Source organism: Mastigoproctus giganteus, chromosome 6 (genome assembly GCF_048544385.1).
Source record: "Mastigoproctus giganteus isolate SK-2022 chromosome 6, ASM4854438v1, whole genome shotgun sequence".
NCBI classification, from domain to species: domain Eukaryota; kingdom Metazoa; phylum Arthropoda; class Arachnida; order Uropygi; family Thelyphonidae; genus Mastigoproctus; species Mastigoproctus giganteus.
Window position 1 is genome coordinate 53,389,200 of NC_143580.1, and position 15,385 is coordinate 53,404,584.

A 15,385-nucleotide genomic window follows, 5' to 3' on the forward strand; every position below is an offset into this window, starting at 1 on the left:
ACTCGTACGGTCTTGGTTCATAGATCGATCGGATCAAATGCTCTCGTATTATTCAGCGCTAAGAAAAACCATCAGATGTCCGAAAAAAACTGCATTACATATTATAGAAATATATATGCATAATGCATACACCCTTTTCCGTCAAGTTATGGGTTTCTCTGAATTTCGGACATTTTATGGTGGAACCCGTAACTTGACGGAAAAGTTCCATTGAATCTTTGATTGGAGAAAAAATCCTAAACATTCCAAAGAAGATTAGGTCTGAACATAAAATTCATTATTTAGAATTTCAGTTGGCTATACCACCAACTGAAAAAAAAACCACGCCTGACTAAACCGTGTCGAGTATGTACGAGAAATAAAAAATGCCACAGAACACACTATTATTGTCCAGTGCGCTAAGAGAAGCTAGTTCTTTGTGTGAAGAAAACATTTCTTTTTGTGAATAAATTCTGATTTCTGATGCTGTGGTTGATTTTTCATTCTTATACCAGAAGCCAACTATCCATCAGTTGCACACATTTGCTACGAATATACTTGTAGCTGCGCCTGAAAGGCAAGTCATACCAGTCTGAGTTAACTCGTAGTCCTGGGCCAGATCGCCAAGTACGAATTAGCTCGTAGTCAGCATTCAACGTGTTAATGGTAAAAGGAAGAGGTTGAATCACATTGGGCCATTCAACGTTTATGAGTTAACTGTTGATGACCAGGTTGTGGGCAAATTGAACAGGCATTTTGCATCCACATTCACACATGAGGAATTTTTTTATGGTAGGGGATGCCAGAAGTTTATCACACTCTAACGAGGAGCTAAATGACTGTGATAACTGAAAGGAAAGTGGAGGAGAAATTGTTGAGGATAAATGTAAAAAAGGCACCTGAGGCAGGTGAAATCTATCCAATCATTAAGAGAGACAGCAAAGGACACAAGCAAGGCTTTAGTCATAATTATGAGAGCATCCTTGGATTCAGGGAAAGGTCTTTCTTTCTAATTGTAGTATCACAAGCTTTACAAATTCAGACATTATGTCAAGAGTCTGTGGGGTTTTTTTTTGTTTTTTTTTTTTTTTAAATAATTTTAAGGTTATTAAAAGGATAAAATATATTCGTTCTGTCATTATTGTTCCCCTTGTCAACTTTCAGCTGCATTAAAATTAATCCAATTTTGTCACATGAATATTGAGTGTTGTGTTGTTGTTATTTGGTTTTTAGGAGCATTAGCAACTAAGGCCATATTGCTCCGGGGATATGTGGTGGTCATTCCCTGACCTTTCCGCATCCTCCGTATATGGTGGTCATGGGCTCGAATCCCGGTCTAATCAAGAAGCGTGTGCTATGCACTGCTGCTCCTGCCCACCTGGCTACGGAGGCACCATTGGGTGTTATAATGGCTAAGTCATAATTAATATGGAGCAGACACAGCTGTCTGCTGTGTCTGCATCTTTTCCAAATTTTAAATACAGGCAAATTGTCTCACCTCTAGCTATAAAGCAAACAACTTCTGTATAGCAAATATACAGAAGTTGTAAGAGTGGTGGCACCTACGTAAACAGCTTCAATATCAACCTGTGCAGAACGTGTGGGAAAAGACAATAGTGTAGATATTTGTTGAGCTTTTGGATAGCAAGGATTTGGATTACAGTGATCTACGGAACAGTATTCACTGGAGGATTGCAATCTAGACCAAAGATATAACTAACCTGGAATTGAATTTGGAAACTGGATTCTATTTAATGCTGTAAATTTTATAATGAAGACTATTTGAGTTTATTTTATAAACTTTCTCTTTTATTTGAATATTAATATGGAGCAGACACAGCTGTTTTTCTGAAAACACAATGTACTTGTTTGTTATTTTTTTTATTCAGATAATAAAGGAATATATATACTGCCTGTACTCTGTAACATCTTTTCCAAATTTTAAATACAGGCAAATTGTCTCACCTCTAGCTATAAAGCAAACAACTTCTGTATAGCAAATATTCCCACTGAGAGTTTGTGTTCTTTTATTTCTTTATTAAAATAAATGGATCATATTTTCTCTGCCTCAATTCCATTCTATCCAATTATCTTTATGTTCCACAAAGAAATGTGTACAAAAACCTAATTAAATTAAAAAAAAAAAAAAAAAAAGCTTGAAACACTGCATAAAACCAAAACTGGTTGTTACAACATTTTCAAATATTAGTTATGTGATTTATATGTATATCATGTGTGCTTGTGTTAAACCATATATGTTCAGAGTGCAGCAGTAAAAGATTAAATCTTTAAATATAATAAATATTTAAAGATTTACTTTCTAAGTCTCACTTTATGTACTTTTTTGTGTGCTTTAAACTCACCTGACATAAAATTCCACTTATCATTCAATTAAAACTGTTTCTTTCCCCAAAAGGAAACACTTTGTTTCCAATATTTGGGATGTTGGACCCTTAGTAAGCCTGCTTCATTTAGATGCCCCTTTACTAATCTTACTCAATAAATCTGAAGATGAACAACCTGACTTGCATGATTACGCTCTCTCCACCTACAAATTTCAACACTGTATGCTTTATTCCCTCATATGTATCTTCAAGATCATAAACAAGCTCTAGAACTAAACCTTGAGGGACCCCACTTTGGTCTAAAACTGTTGGTGACATGGCTGTAAAATATAGTCAGTCTCATTAAGTGTTCACATTGTTCAAAATGTGTTTGTGTTAGTCAAATCAAAGTATAAAAAGAAAAGCTCATGTTGGTCAAACTTGCACTAGTAGAAGAAAGAGTGCATAAGCAGACATTTTAGATGAAATATACATATTGAAACAATATTCAAGTTTCAAACTAAACACTTAAATTATATTAATAAATAATGAAAAATATTAAATTTTAAGAGAAATTCTGTTATGACATTACTTCTGTAGGCATTTCGAATTCCTGAGGTAACGTTGTCCCATTAAACCATGCAACTCTTTTTAATATCTCTGCAGCATCTTTTCTTCTTCCACACGTCAGTAACCACCCTGCAGATTCTGGAATAAAACTGTTCAGAAAATGTCATTATTACCTATAGTGAAACAACAAACCTGTTGTATTTTTGTAAAGGCTAATGCAAATAAAAAATATTGTCTGACACTGTGCTAAATTTTTTGAAGATAAAGCCTGATTTTCAAAATCAGGCAAAATCCACATCCAAGGCAGGCATCAAATCTTTTCAGTTTTGGAGTATCTGAAAAGTCATGGAGTGTACATGTCACTAGTAATACAGTCAACATAAAAAATTTTAAATAAGAAATCGCATTTACAGTAAAGCAAGAATACGATTAGCAGTCATACCAGTTTTTTTAATTTACTGAGCCACTAGTAATTACCACTATTTTCTAGATAATTTACATATTAAAAAAAGTTCTTATGAAAAGAGTTTTCTCAGCTCAAAAGAGGATAGCATTTCCTAAATCTTGTTTTCATTGCTGCCAATCACTAACTTGAAAATATTGGTGATTTTTACTTTTGCTATATCTCTAGACCATCAAATACTCATGTTCCCCATTATAAATCTCTGAAAAACATAACGTCTCTGAAGTTCCTTAGCCTATAGTGATGCTTACTTGCCATGTCTGCCATGTATTATCTGATTGTGGCATTACCACTGCAGATATTTACTCCAGATGGATTGCTTCTGTTTACAGCCACTGACATTGCTTTAATTGAAACAAGAAAGCCAAACAAATATGGAAATCATCTGGAGACATTGCTTTCTTCTGAGCACTTTAAATCTTCAATCAGCACAAGTCCACTGCTATCAAAAAGCTGATGAGCCAATAAGGATAAGCAGAATGTTTTACAACATGAATATCACTATCTCTGCCCACTGCCAAGACCTACATAAACTGATCAAATACATATATATGGATTTTCTAATTATCTCACAAGCAATGTCACAATAAATCTTGACTAGAACCCATCTATCTGATGCAGTGGTAACAACTGACATCAGTAATCAGCTCATCAAGGTCACTAATGCACTTCCCATGAGAGCAACTATAAGTGATTGGGGAAAAAAAAGAAAGAAAGAAAAAGCTATGAGTCATTTGTCTTTTTTCTGGTTAGAAAAAAGAAAAGAGGTTCACTTCCTCAGGAAAGAATATATTTGTTTCCATCTTGAGCAGTTTTGTTCCCTGCTACCAGGAAGAAATGTTCAAGTGCTATAATTGCATGGTTTCCTGATTTCAAGGTCCTGTCCAAAACATACAATACAGGAAAGAAAGAAACTTAAGAAGATATTCCCTAAAGGAGGAAGGAAAACATAGGTTGTTTATTTATTTATTTTTTTTTTTTTGGCTGGTGCAACATTGCCTAGCCTCCTTGCATAGTATGACCAATATTAATACTAATAATTTAATTAACATTATACTTATAATTAATCAATTGATAAAATATTAATTTAATATAATTATTAAATAATAATTCGATAAATAAAATTAATCAAAAGCAAAGACATTTTTAGATGTTTGACCATTGGTGGAAAAATTCTTAGTTACATCACTGACCATAATGAAAGTTGGATACAAATGGTTGAATTAGCATTCTTTGTCATAGGACAGCTCCTTCAACCAATAAAATTGTTTCACAACTGAATTACTTCTGATAATTCGGCATCCATAAGCGTTGTCGTCTCAGTTCTGCTTGAATTGGATTTTCCTGAGTTGTGTAATCATTGGCTAGAATGGAGTTGAGAATGACTCCTATGGAGTCTTCCCACCTTACTGTGTCAGATCCTGTTGATGTTGTCACTGTTGAGAATTTTCTCCTGGGTTGATCTTTTCCATAATGAGCATGCAGACCAGGCCCCAAGGGTCAGTGCTTGTTGTCTGTTCCACAAGGCATTCCCATGCCACCACCTTCTCTGTATAGATTTCCTATGGAATTCTCTTGTCAGTATTTTATACCTTTCATTTAAGCAATCGATTTTGTTGGGATCTCTATTTTTGTTCCTGCGTGTTCGTTGATATTCCCTTCGGCAGCGGCTCACATATGCCTCCTGGTGGAAGTGAGTTGGTCAGTCCACCAAGGAACATGGTGCGGTGGTTACCAATGTCAAGTGCCTGGGAGCCAGTTAGGTTGTTATTAATAATTTCAGAGAATTTTTCCCAGTCTGCCTGTTTTGGTTTATATCTTGTGATGTCTGTGGTGTCCTTTCTTAGGAGAGATTAAGTGGCAGAGAGTTGTTTTCGGTACTGTATGGTCACTGGTTGTCAATGTTGGGTATATATTCCATTCCTATATTTTGGTACGGAGGCTTGCGGCTGTGAGGGTAATATCTAGATACGTTTGACCTGTAGGTGTGTTGCAGGTTGGAGGGTGCCCTGGAGCGTTTGCTATGTGGAGATTGTGCCTTATAATTAGGTCCTCTAATGCTGCTCCTTTGTCATCTGTGACTGGTCTATTCCACAGGGTAGATTTGACATTGGCATCCAGGACAAAAATGACTTCCTGTCCTCTCAATCTGTGAAGAACTTGATCCGTATATAGTAGGTTTGTTTGTTTATTTGTTATTTGGTTTTTAGGAGCATTAGCAAATAAAGCAATATTGCTCCGGGGATGGTTGTATGTAGGAATGGTTGTATACCTTGATGCCGTTGACTGCACTGGCAGTAGAGAGAAACTATAAATAATCTGCCAAATGTATCATCAAGGCAGACACATGCAGCATGTTCCCTGCAAAAGCTAGTGATTCTGGTAACGGTAATATTTTTGTAAGCCACAACAACAGCAGCCCAGCACCGAGCCACAGTACTGCCACCTTGTCTAGTAGTAGAGATGTTTGCAGGTATGATTCTAGAAGTGTCTGGGAGGCCCTTTGATAATGCCCTTGTAAGTATAGGGTCCTTGTGTACATAATATTTGAGGGTTCTTTTTCTGAATGATTTTAGCTAGTTCGCTCATCACCATGAGTGAACTTTGACAGCAGTTGCATAACTGTAGTTGTTACTCTGTTGTTCATTCCCTCTTTGGGCACGTTATTCATAATCTGATCTGGTTTTGATTATGAGGTCTATGGCTCTGGTATATTCTGACATCTCATCTGTTGTCACAGTGAGAATGATTAGCTTGTTTCTTTCTTGTCTTGCAATTAGCACAGGTAGGTGGTTTATCCTTATTTGGGCATTCTGCAAAATTGTGGCCAGTGCCAGCACAGTGGCCACAGGAGTTGGTCTCCTGTCAGCAGGAAGCATGTGGATGCTACTATATAATCTTTTATATTGTGGGCAGTCCAGTCCAGGAATATCTATATGCAATTAAATAAAGCACCTGGGCTGATGAAACCTCCCCATTTATATAAAAAGCAGCAGCAAGAGAGGTAGGTAAACCTTTCCCCTTTAGTGCTTATAAGAGGATTCTTGGATTCAGGGGAAGTCCTTATACATTGGAGATGTGCAAACATCTCTCTCCTATTCATAAAGGGAGATCAAAGGGAAAAGTGAGTATGACCTATAAGCTTGACCTCTGTTCCTGGAAAAATCATGGAGTCAGTGCTTAAAGAAGTATTGCAGGATCATTTTTACAGGAATGAAATTAAATGGAAATCACAGCATAGATTTGTTAAGGAGAGATCTTGTCTGATCAATCATTATATATTATATAAAACCAAGAAATTGGATTCAAAAAATAATTTTTACATCATATAGTTAGACTTCAGTAAAATTTTTAACATTGTTCCACAAGAAAGACTGCTGCACAAATTGGAGCAAGGGTGACTTCACTCCAATTCATACAGATTCATTAATTCAATGGCATTGGGGGCATGTTACTGCTATGGATAAAGAGATTAAGTGGAAGAGAGAGAGAGAGTGGTCACTGATGGGCACTGCTCTTCTTGGGCTAATGTTATTAGTGGAGGGCACAGGGTTCAGTGCTGGGCCTCACTGTTTTGAAGATTTATTAATGATATCGATGAATACATAACATGTTTAATGTCTAAGTTTGCTATTGATACAAAGGTTGGTAGAGTGGTTAACGAAAGCACACCACTGCAATAAGAATTAGAAATAATTAGGCAGATGCACTGAGATGTGGCATTTGAGGTTTAAACCTTGATAAATGCAAGGTACTGCATAAGTGGCAATGATCCCAGAATAACATACCAACTGGGTGGTACCACAATCAAGATGGTGGAGAACAAAAGAGATCTAAGGGTAATTGTATAGTCTAACACAACATTGTTCTCCTCAGGACCTATTGAATGGACGCACCGTCTGGTGAATCTAACTGACTGCCTGGTTAAAATTTAAGCGATTCTCGCGGTACTGTACGGTACTGCTCACTAATCTCGATCAATATTAATTCGAACATACTATGCGATCGAGGTCAATGCGACAGGAGCATATAATGTTAAATTATGCAATTCATTTTTGCTCTAGATCGCTTAAGTCACATTTATAAATAACAGAAAATTTCATAATGTTGTGAAGTATTACACTTCTCTGCCCAGTTATTCATAATACCACCCAGCTGGCAAAATTTTCTGGGAGAACACTGCACAAAGTAGTTCTCTGAGCAGTGTAGACAGACTGCTAGGACAGCTGATGGGGTTTTATGAATGATATATACAGGAACTGTGCGAGCAAGTGACAAAGAGGCAATGGTTAGGCCTCATTTTGAGTACTAACCATTGCCTTGAATACCAACCTCATTTTAGGAAGGGTGTGAATCTGTTGGAATTGGTGCAGAATGCTTACCATAAGCATTCTGCACCAATATAGATATTAAACTCTTAATGTATTATGCCTTATGCATTTAATTATTTTAAATATTGTCATATACACCTTTTGGCATCTCTCATATTGTGTGATTATCTTCACAACTGGTCGTCATGTCTGCAATACCAGGGTATCTGCTCACCCACTGATGACAGGCCAATAGCCTTGAAACATGTCTGGGTGGTGGTACTCACTGAGAATAAGTAACAATAGTCTTCTCTATTAGTGAAGCGTTACTTATTCGAGGTAGTGCAATATCATGGCAACTCGTCGTGAAGGCAGAGCACAATATGAGAAAGAACAAATGATGCCTACAACAACTACTTTAGAGTTGTTGTAGGCATCATTTGTTTGAGTTTAAGAGTTTAACTAGTTTAAGAGTTGTCTATGGTGTATCTACACACCGATATTATATAGATATTAAATTCTTAATGTATTATGCCTTGTGCATTTAATTATTTTAAATAATAACATATATGCACAATAATATAAAATAAACACAATGTAATATATATATTCCAATATTTCTGCTCAATGGCACTTTAGATTTATCTTGGGAAGCATCAATTCTGATATATTGTGCATTTTGCCAGATATCTGAATAAGAATATTTATCTTGATTATTTGGTTAAATGAAATTTTTTTTAAACATACTATAGGAATTAGGCATAGTTCTGAAAAACAAACAAACAACAACTTGGCACTGATCAGGTTCAATTACTGATGATGCTTAAGATAAAAATACATATTAAAATCTTACGCTCCACAAAGTATCATAAAAGATACCGGTGCTGTTGTTACAATGCATAACATCCTCCAGTCTCTAAGGGAGTAAGCAATCCAAGGGCACAATGCTGAAAAGGAGATATATCCTGTACACCAGATCACGGTTGTCAGTGTTCTCTTCTTAACACCAATATATTCTAAACCTAAAAAGTAATAAATTATCAGAAATATTCTATTTATATCTTGCAAATACACAAAGTCAATAATAAAAGAAAAGAAAAATTTAATGCAAAAATTGTACTTATCCATTGGAGAAGAGACAGTCACTGAATACCTTTTGAAAGGAAGATTTACAAAAACAGTGTTCTTTGTTTAAACCTGCAGCCATGGTGCCCTATAAAGTAACAAAGCCAATGGCATATAACCTGACAGGTGCCAAACTTCCTTCTTAATTTCTGGAAAACTTTTTGGTTTTTTTTAATTTTGCTTGAAGTATATATACTAATAATTCCTCTTTTTTTTTAATAGATTACAATAGTTATTGTAGGTAAATTTTTTTAGTTTTTAATAAAAAATTTAAATGTTTAAAAAATGATGCATTTTTTTACACATTTTATTAAACATTTTAGAGATATAAAATATACAGATGAAACCATTGGCCTCTTCCATTTTACAGTTTAAAAAACTGTAAACTGTGTGAAATTTAAAATATGCAGGTGTGCATATATTTATGGTTATGTGTATAAATAGTTTAATATCACCTTCTATGTTTGAATGAAAATACATTTATTATTCAAAAATTGTAATGAATCTTTCAAAAATATCTCATCTAAGACACATTACTACCCAAATGGATAGATATATTATGTTGCTTGATCACACGAGAAAGTTCTATAAATAACTTGAAGTAGAAACAAAACAATTCCACACTTTTCAGTGTCGGTGGAAACCTATAATGTTCCCACTGACATTGCAATATAATGCATAAAAGAAGAACAAAAACATGGTGTCACAGAACTTTTTTTTATGCTACAACTGTGTGAAAAAAAAAAAAAGTACCAAGCAAAAATATGATTATACTGTATTTAGAAAGGTACAGAAAATCATGATATTAATCTTCAGTGAACAATTAACATGGGCTCATTATTTTCAAGAGGAACCTCACAGGTGCAGCTCCATTGCTTAAATTTCTATTAGTAAATTTTAATGACTACTGAATATTCTATACAGAACAGTGATATTCAACTTATTTTGTTGAAATATCCCTAAATTTTTTCTAAGAATCTACCCACATTATTTTTTTCTATGAAATTTATGCCTCAAATACCTTTGAGATAATACCTGTTTATAATACCAATGATGATTAACAAATTAACCTAAATACATGTTTAACACAAATATAGATATAAAAATTTCCATTTATTCTACAAATAAATGGAGTTATTTTCAAAAATAAAAAATTCTTCTCTCCTGTGTGGGCTGCTCTCTAGTGAAGGCTGCTTGATAAAATATTCCAGTTTTTATTCTGTCAAATTGGAAGAAAAAGTTCAAGTTAGGTGCGTTTTCTCTCCAAGTGGATTAAAAATCCAATATTGCAATGGGGTATGTCTCTGCATGAGGAAGCAGTGAACATGTTAAACATTAATCATGAATTAGAAAACATATAAACAAACTGAAATAAACCTCTTAAAGGAAAATGAGTGTGACAAATCCACACTCATTGCACTTCATATCATTTCAGCATTATTCTTAATGGTTTCAGCAGCTTCCAAAATGCAAATTATCAGTTTGTCTTGTGGCAATATGCATAGAATAAACCATGGGTTTCATGACCCATACAAAATAATCTAAAGGTGCAATATGAGGTGATCGTGGTGGCCACTGCACAGAGGTACTGTTCCGACTGCTCTAGTAGTTATTTTAATCTTTATCTAAAAATTCAGAAATGTCATGGGAAATGTGAGGTGAAAAGCTATCAGTTTCTCTAATGCATAAACCACATCGTCTGCCAATTGTCAAGGGGTGTCTTCCAATAGTTTCTACAAATTGCTCCCACAAATTAAAATATAAGGTCTACTAAGATTGTCCCCAAAAATGACACACTAGACATTAAAGGAAAAAAAAAAAAAAAAGGCAGGTTGATAACAAGTACTAAGAACGTATGCAAGTTTTCTTTTGCTCAGGTGTTTTCAAAGTTGAGAATAACATGGCTGAAAAACTAAGCATCACATGCACATTGTGATGCTCAGTTTACTCTTTAATATCTCTCCCTCTAAAAAAATTTACTCATAATGGTTTTAGCATATCAGTTTCCCTAAGTTGTCTGTCTCTTCACAGCAGCAAAAGTTTTACAATTTGGTACCCGCTGAGTTCGAAATATATTGGCACATTTGTGAACAGCTGGTTTTTAATTCTTATGAATCTCATCATAAATCAAAATCATATAAGATAACTCTAATATTGTATCACTGTCAAGGATATCATGACCCAGATGAAAATGGCTGCTGGAATTTCAGTGCGAGTCATGAGTTTGTTGCTAATATAGCCTGTGGCATGTATACTGAAAGGACAGAATTCATGGGATACCTGGTTCCTGGGCAATGCAATGCTGTCACCCCTCTTGCCAGTGGACGAACCCACTGCTTGGCAGGTATATAGGTACACTGCATTCAAGTAGATGGAATTTCAATGTCAGTATGGATAAATGTTGTGAGTTAACAGATTTTGAAGGAGGGATGGTGGTGGGTGCATGATGCATGGGTCACTCTATTACAGGAGTGGTACAGAAATTGCACTATCCCCATTCGACAGTATCAAGAGTGTGTCGGGAATGCACCATTTCCGGAATAACATTTCTTCTTGGACAGCGCAGTGGGCAGAGAAAGGTGGTGGATGAATGTGGCTGCCGACGTCTGTCTCGCGTTGTTTCAGCCAATCGGAGAGCAACAGTGGCACAAATCACTTCCAACTTCAATGAGAGAGAAGTCGCAAAAATGTCTCCACCAAGACCATCAGGCGAGCATTAGCTGCAATAGGTTATGGGAGCCGTCGACCCACCAGAGTCCCATTGCTAACACCATGACACAGGACTATGCCTAAACTGAGCGAAAAAAGAACATCGACACTGGACCTTGAATGACTGGAGACGGGTCTCCTGGTCTGACGAGTCCCGTTTCCAGTTATTTCAAGTGGACAGGAGGGTGCATATCTGGTGGAAACTGCAGATGCTTGAGAACGAGAGTACAAGAACATACTCGAACATGCTTGAGAATGAGAGTAGCCTTGTGCAGGCAAAGTTTTTTACTGCTCCTAGAATAGAGAAGTTTTTTCTGTTTTATTAGCTTAAATTGGCATATAAACTTATTTTCTAGAGTAGCTTTATATTCCTAGTTATGATACTTAGTATAAAATTTAACTTGGATAGAGATTTTGTAGGTATTACTTAGTATTATCGGTAAGGGTATCAAATCCACGTGTTACAAGTTGCAGCTCCGCAGAACGAGAAGTTTTTTAGCCATATTTAGCCGCTTTACTGACCAATTGTTATATCAAATTATTTTCTATAAGTAGCTTATAGACCTAGGCAGGATACTTAGTTTATTCTGAATTGAGACAGCAAGATTTGCAAGTTACTTAATACTTAAGTGTCCATAGATTTACCTTTGTAAATCTATGGTAAATCAAGATAGCTTTGTAACTTGCCGCCATTGTTATACGATACAACATTATATCCTGAACTAGATAGCGTAAGTTTAGTATAGTATAGTATATAATATAATATTGTCAATCAATCAGTAAAATCTATTAATCTTGTTAAACTTCGCTGTCAATTAAATTGTACTTTTTAACTAAATACATATAACAACTTAGATTACAAACGTAACATACTTAATTAATACATAACTTGATACGGAAGTTATATAAATGGAACTCGCAGATAATACTCGATACTGAAAAATATATATATAGCGTTATAACTGTGTTGGGATACAAGTTTAGGGTTATAATTTTGTACTGAAATTGAAATTAAATTGAAATCATGACTCAGACCAGAGCAGCAAAGCAAAAGGCTCAAGCTAATGGGAGTGCTGTGACTCAGGAGAGAACTGAGGGGGGCAGCTGCCCTCTGAATCACAGCCTTTTAAAATGCACTGCTTTCACGATGTTTGTGGAGCAGTCGGGTACAGGATATAATATTGCCATGGGGGATGTCTTTGTGTGTGCGCGATGTAAGGAGTGTAAGGAAATCAGGCGACAACTCAGCGTTGTTATGGGCCTATATGAGAGCTTGAAGGACAGGGTGGATGCCCTCGAAGGATCTAAACTGAGGGGCCCATCAAGCTCTCAGCTGCCTACATCAATGCCAGAGCTTGCACTTGGTCATCATGCAACACAGCGGCAACCCCAAAGGCAGAATGTGTTGATCCCACAGGAACTACTAGTTGTTAGTGACTACTGTCAGGGAAACGGGGAACATGCTTTGTAAAAAGGATAGGTGGAACAGGACCAGGGTATGCCCGCCAGGGGGCAAAGATTGATGACGTTGTAGAGTGGATATCATCTTTTAAGGGCACAAAAGGTGATATAGTTGTACATGTTGGCACAAATGATATTAAGAGTAAGAGACCGGCAGAATTAATTAACAAGAACAGGTCACTGTTGAAAAAAAGCCGTGAATTAGGATTGAATTTGAAAGTGTCTGCAATTCTGCCCAGACACAATAGTAGGGAATATATGATGAGAGCCTTGTCGATCAATTCAGCCCTGGAAAGATTGTGCAAGGCTCAAGGGGTAGAATTTTTTTCAGCCTGGTCTGTACTTGTTAACAGGAGAGACTGCTTCTACAGGGATGGGATACACTTAAATAGAAAGGGTGCAAGAATATTTGCTGATGCTATCGAGGCAGTGTTAGGTGAGTCGGAAAACTGCTAGCTTGGGGGGGGGGATACAAGGACTAATAGATTAACAATAGACACTGGCAGAGATGAAAGTGATTCTTGCACTGCTTCTATTGGAATGAGCAGCAGTCTGGAAATCAAGATGCAGGATATTTAAGAGACTGCTGGGAGTCATTGCAGTACAAGTAAACACATGGGATGGGTTAGGGTAGCTAAGAATAGGAACAGGTGCATGTATACTTGCGTGTACACCAATGCTAGGAGTTTAGTAAATAAATTTGATGTATTACTCAAAACATCAAAGGCAGATATTGTTGGGATATAAGAGATGTGGTGTCACACAGATATAAGGAATGCAGAACTGGAATTTGGGGAGTACAATGTGTACAGAAAGGATAGGAAGGGAGGAGGGGTTATGCTATTAGTTCAGAAACAGATAAAATCTGAGGAAGTGCAGCCACTCGACAGCGCTGGACAGTGCAGTGTCGAGTCAGTTAGGTGTTACATAAGCATTGGGAGATCAAAATTGAGAATAGGAGTGTGCTATAGGCCTAAGGACTCTGATGAGTATAATAAGAAACTGCACAGGGAAATAGAGTGGGCCAGTAAATCAGAGAGTCTTATAATGGGGGATTTTAATTTCCCAGATATTGACTGGAATTTGTGGGTTGGTCACTCACACACTAGCACGGCTTTTGTGGATTTATTGGATGATTGTTTTCTACATCAGCATGTTAGGGAGGCAACTAGAGGGAGTAATACTCTTAATCTGATTATCAGTAGTGATTACCTATATCTGATTATCTGCAGATTCTTCATCCATTAAGAATCTGCAGATAAAGGAACCACTAGGTGGCAGTGATCACAGTGTGCTGAAGTGGGATTTACTCAGAGAGGTAACTACCAACAGGGGTAAAGGGAAGGGTTATTGCTTTCGTAAAGGCGACTACATGGTCTGAGACAGTATTTAAATTCTATACAGTGGGACCAACTGATGATGTTACCAACACCAAATTCAAAATGGGAAGCATTCAAAGAACTTATCTTGGAAGCTACTAGGCTTTACATACCAACTAAGAAATATTGTTCAAGGTTTTAGGCCTAAATGGATGTCAGATGAACTAATGAGACATATGGCAGAGAAGATAAATGCATGGGATACATAAATTAATGGATGACATGGAAGCCTATGATAGATATAAGCAGGTCTGTAACCAAGTCACAAAGAAGATTAGGCAGGCAAAAGCAGATTATGAGAAATCCTTGGCAAAGGATGCAAAGAAAAACAGAAAAGAGTTCTTTACCTATGTAAACTGTAGAAGGAGACGGATGAATCAGATTGGTCCACTGGATATTGATGGTTCAACAGTTGAGGATCCTGCTCAGGTGGCAAACAAACTAAATGAGTATTTTGCATCTATATTCACACATGAGGAGTTATTCAGGAAAGGGAATGCCAGAGGTGAAGCAAACTCTGGTAGTGAGCTAGATGATTTTATAATAACTGAGAGGAAAGTGAAGGAGAAATTGTTGAGGATAAACATAAAAAAGGCACCTGGGGTGGATGGGATCTATCCAGTTATATTAAAAGAGGCAGAAAAGGAAGAAGCAAACCCTTAGCCATAATTATGAGAGCTTCTTTGGACTCAGGGGAGCACCCATAGACTGAAGATGTGCAAATGTGACCCCAATTCACAATGGAGGATCAAAGGTTGACACAAGTAATTATAGACTTGTGAGTTTAACTTCTGTTCCAGGAAAATTAATGGAGGCACTGGTTAAAGAAGCACTGCAGGATCATCTAAACAAGACTTCAGTTATAGCTCGGACACAGCATGATTTTGTTAAGGGAAAGTCTTGCCTGATCAATTTGATTGGATACTATGGTGCAGGCATAAAAAAAAACTGGATGCAGGGAATAACTTTGATATTATATATTTGGATCTTAGAAAGGCTTTTGATACTGTTGAACATGGCTGCACAAATTGGAGCAGTGTGGCATTGGAGGCAAATTGCTGCTAT

General features: G+C 36.5%; 1 protein-coding gene across 1 annotated transcript in view; it reads right to left on the minus strand.

The window, feature by feature from the left end:
• LOC150084275 (beta-alanine transporter-like) overlaps positions 1-15,385 on the minus strand; it is a 138,486-nt gene that overhangs the window by 73,079 nt on the left and 50,022 nt on the right. Inside the window, exons 5-6 of the mRNA XM_090375138.1 lie at positions 8,500-8,668; positions 2,896-3,022 (exon numbers count right to left, since the gene is read on the minus strand). Of these exons, the coding sequence (XP_090231264.1) occupies positions 2,896-3,022; positions 8,500-8,668 (296 nt within the window). The remainder of the gene's footprint in view (positions 1-2,895; positions 3,023-8,499; positions 8,669-15,385) is intronic.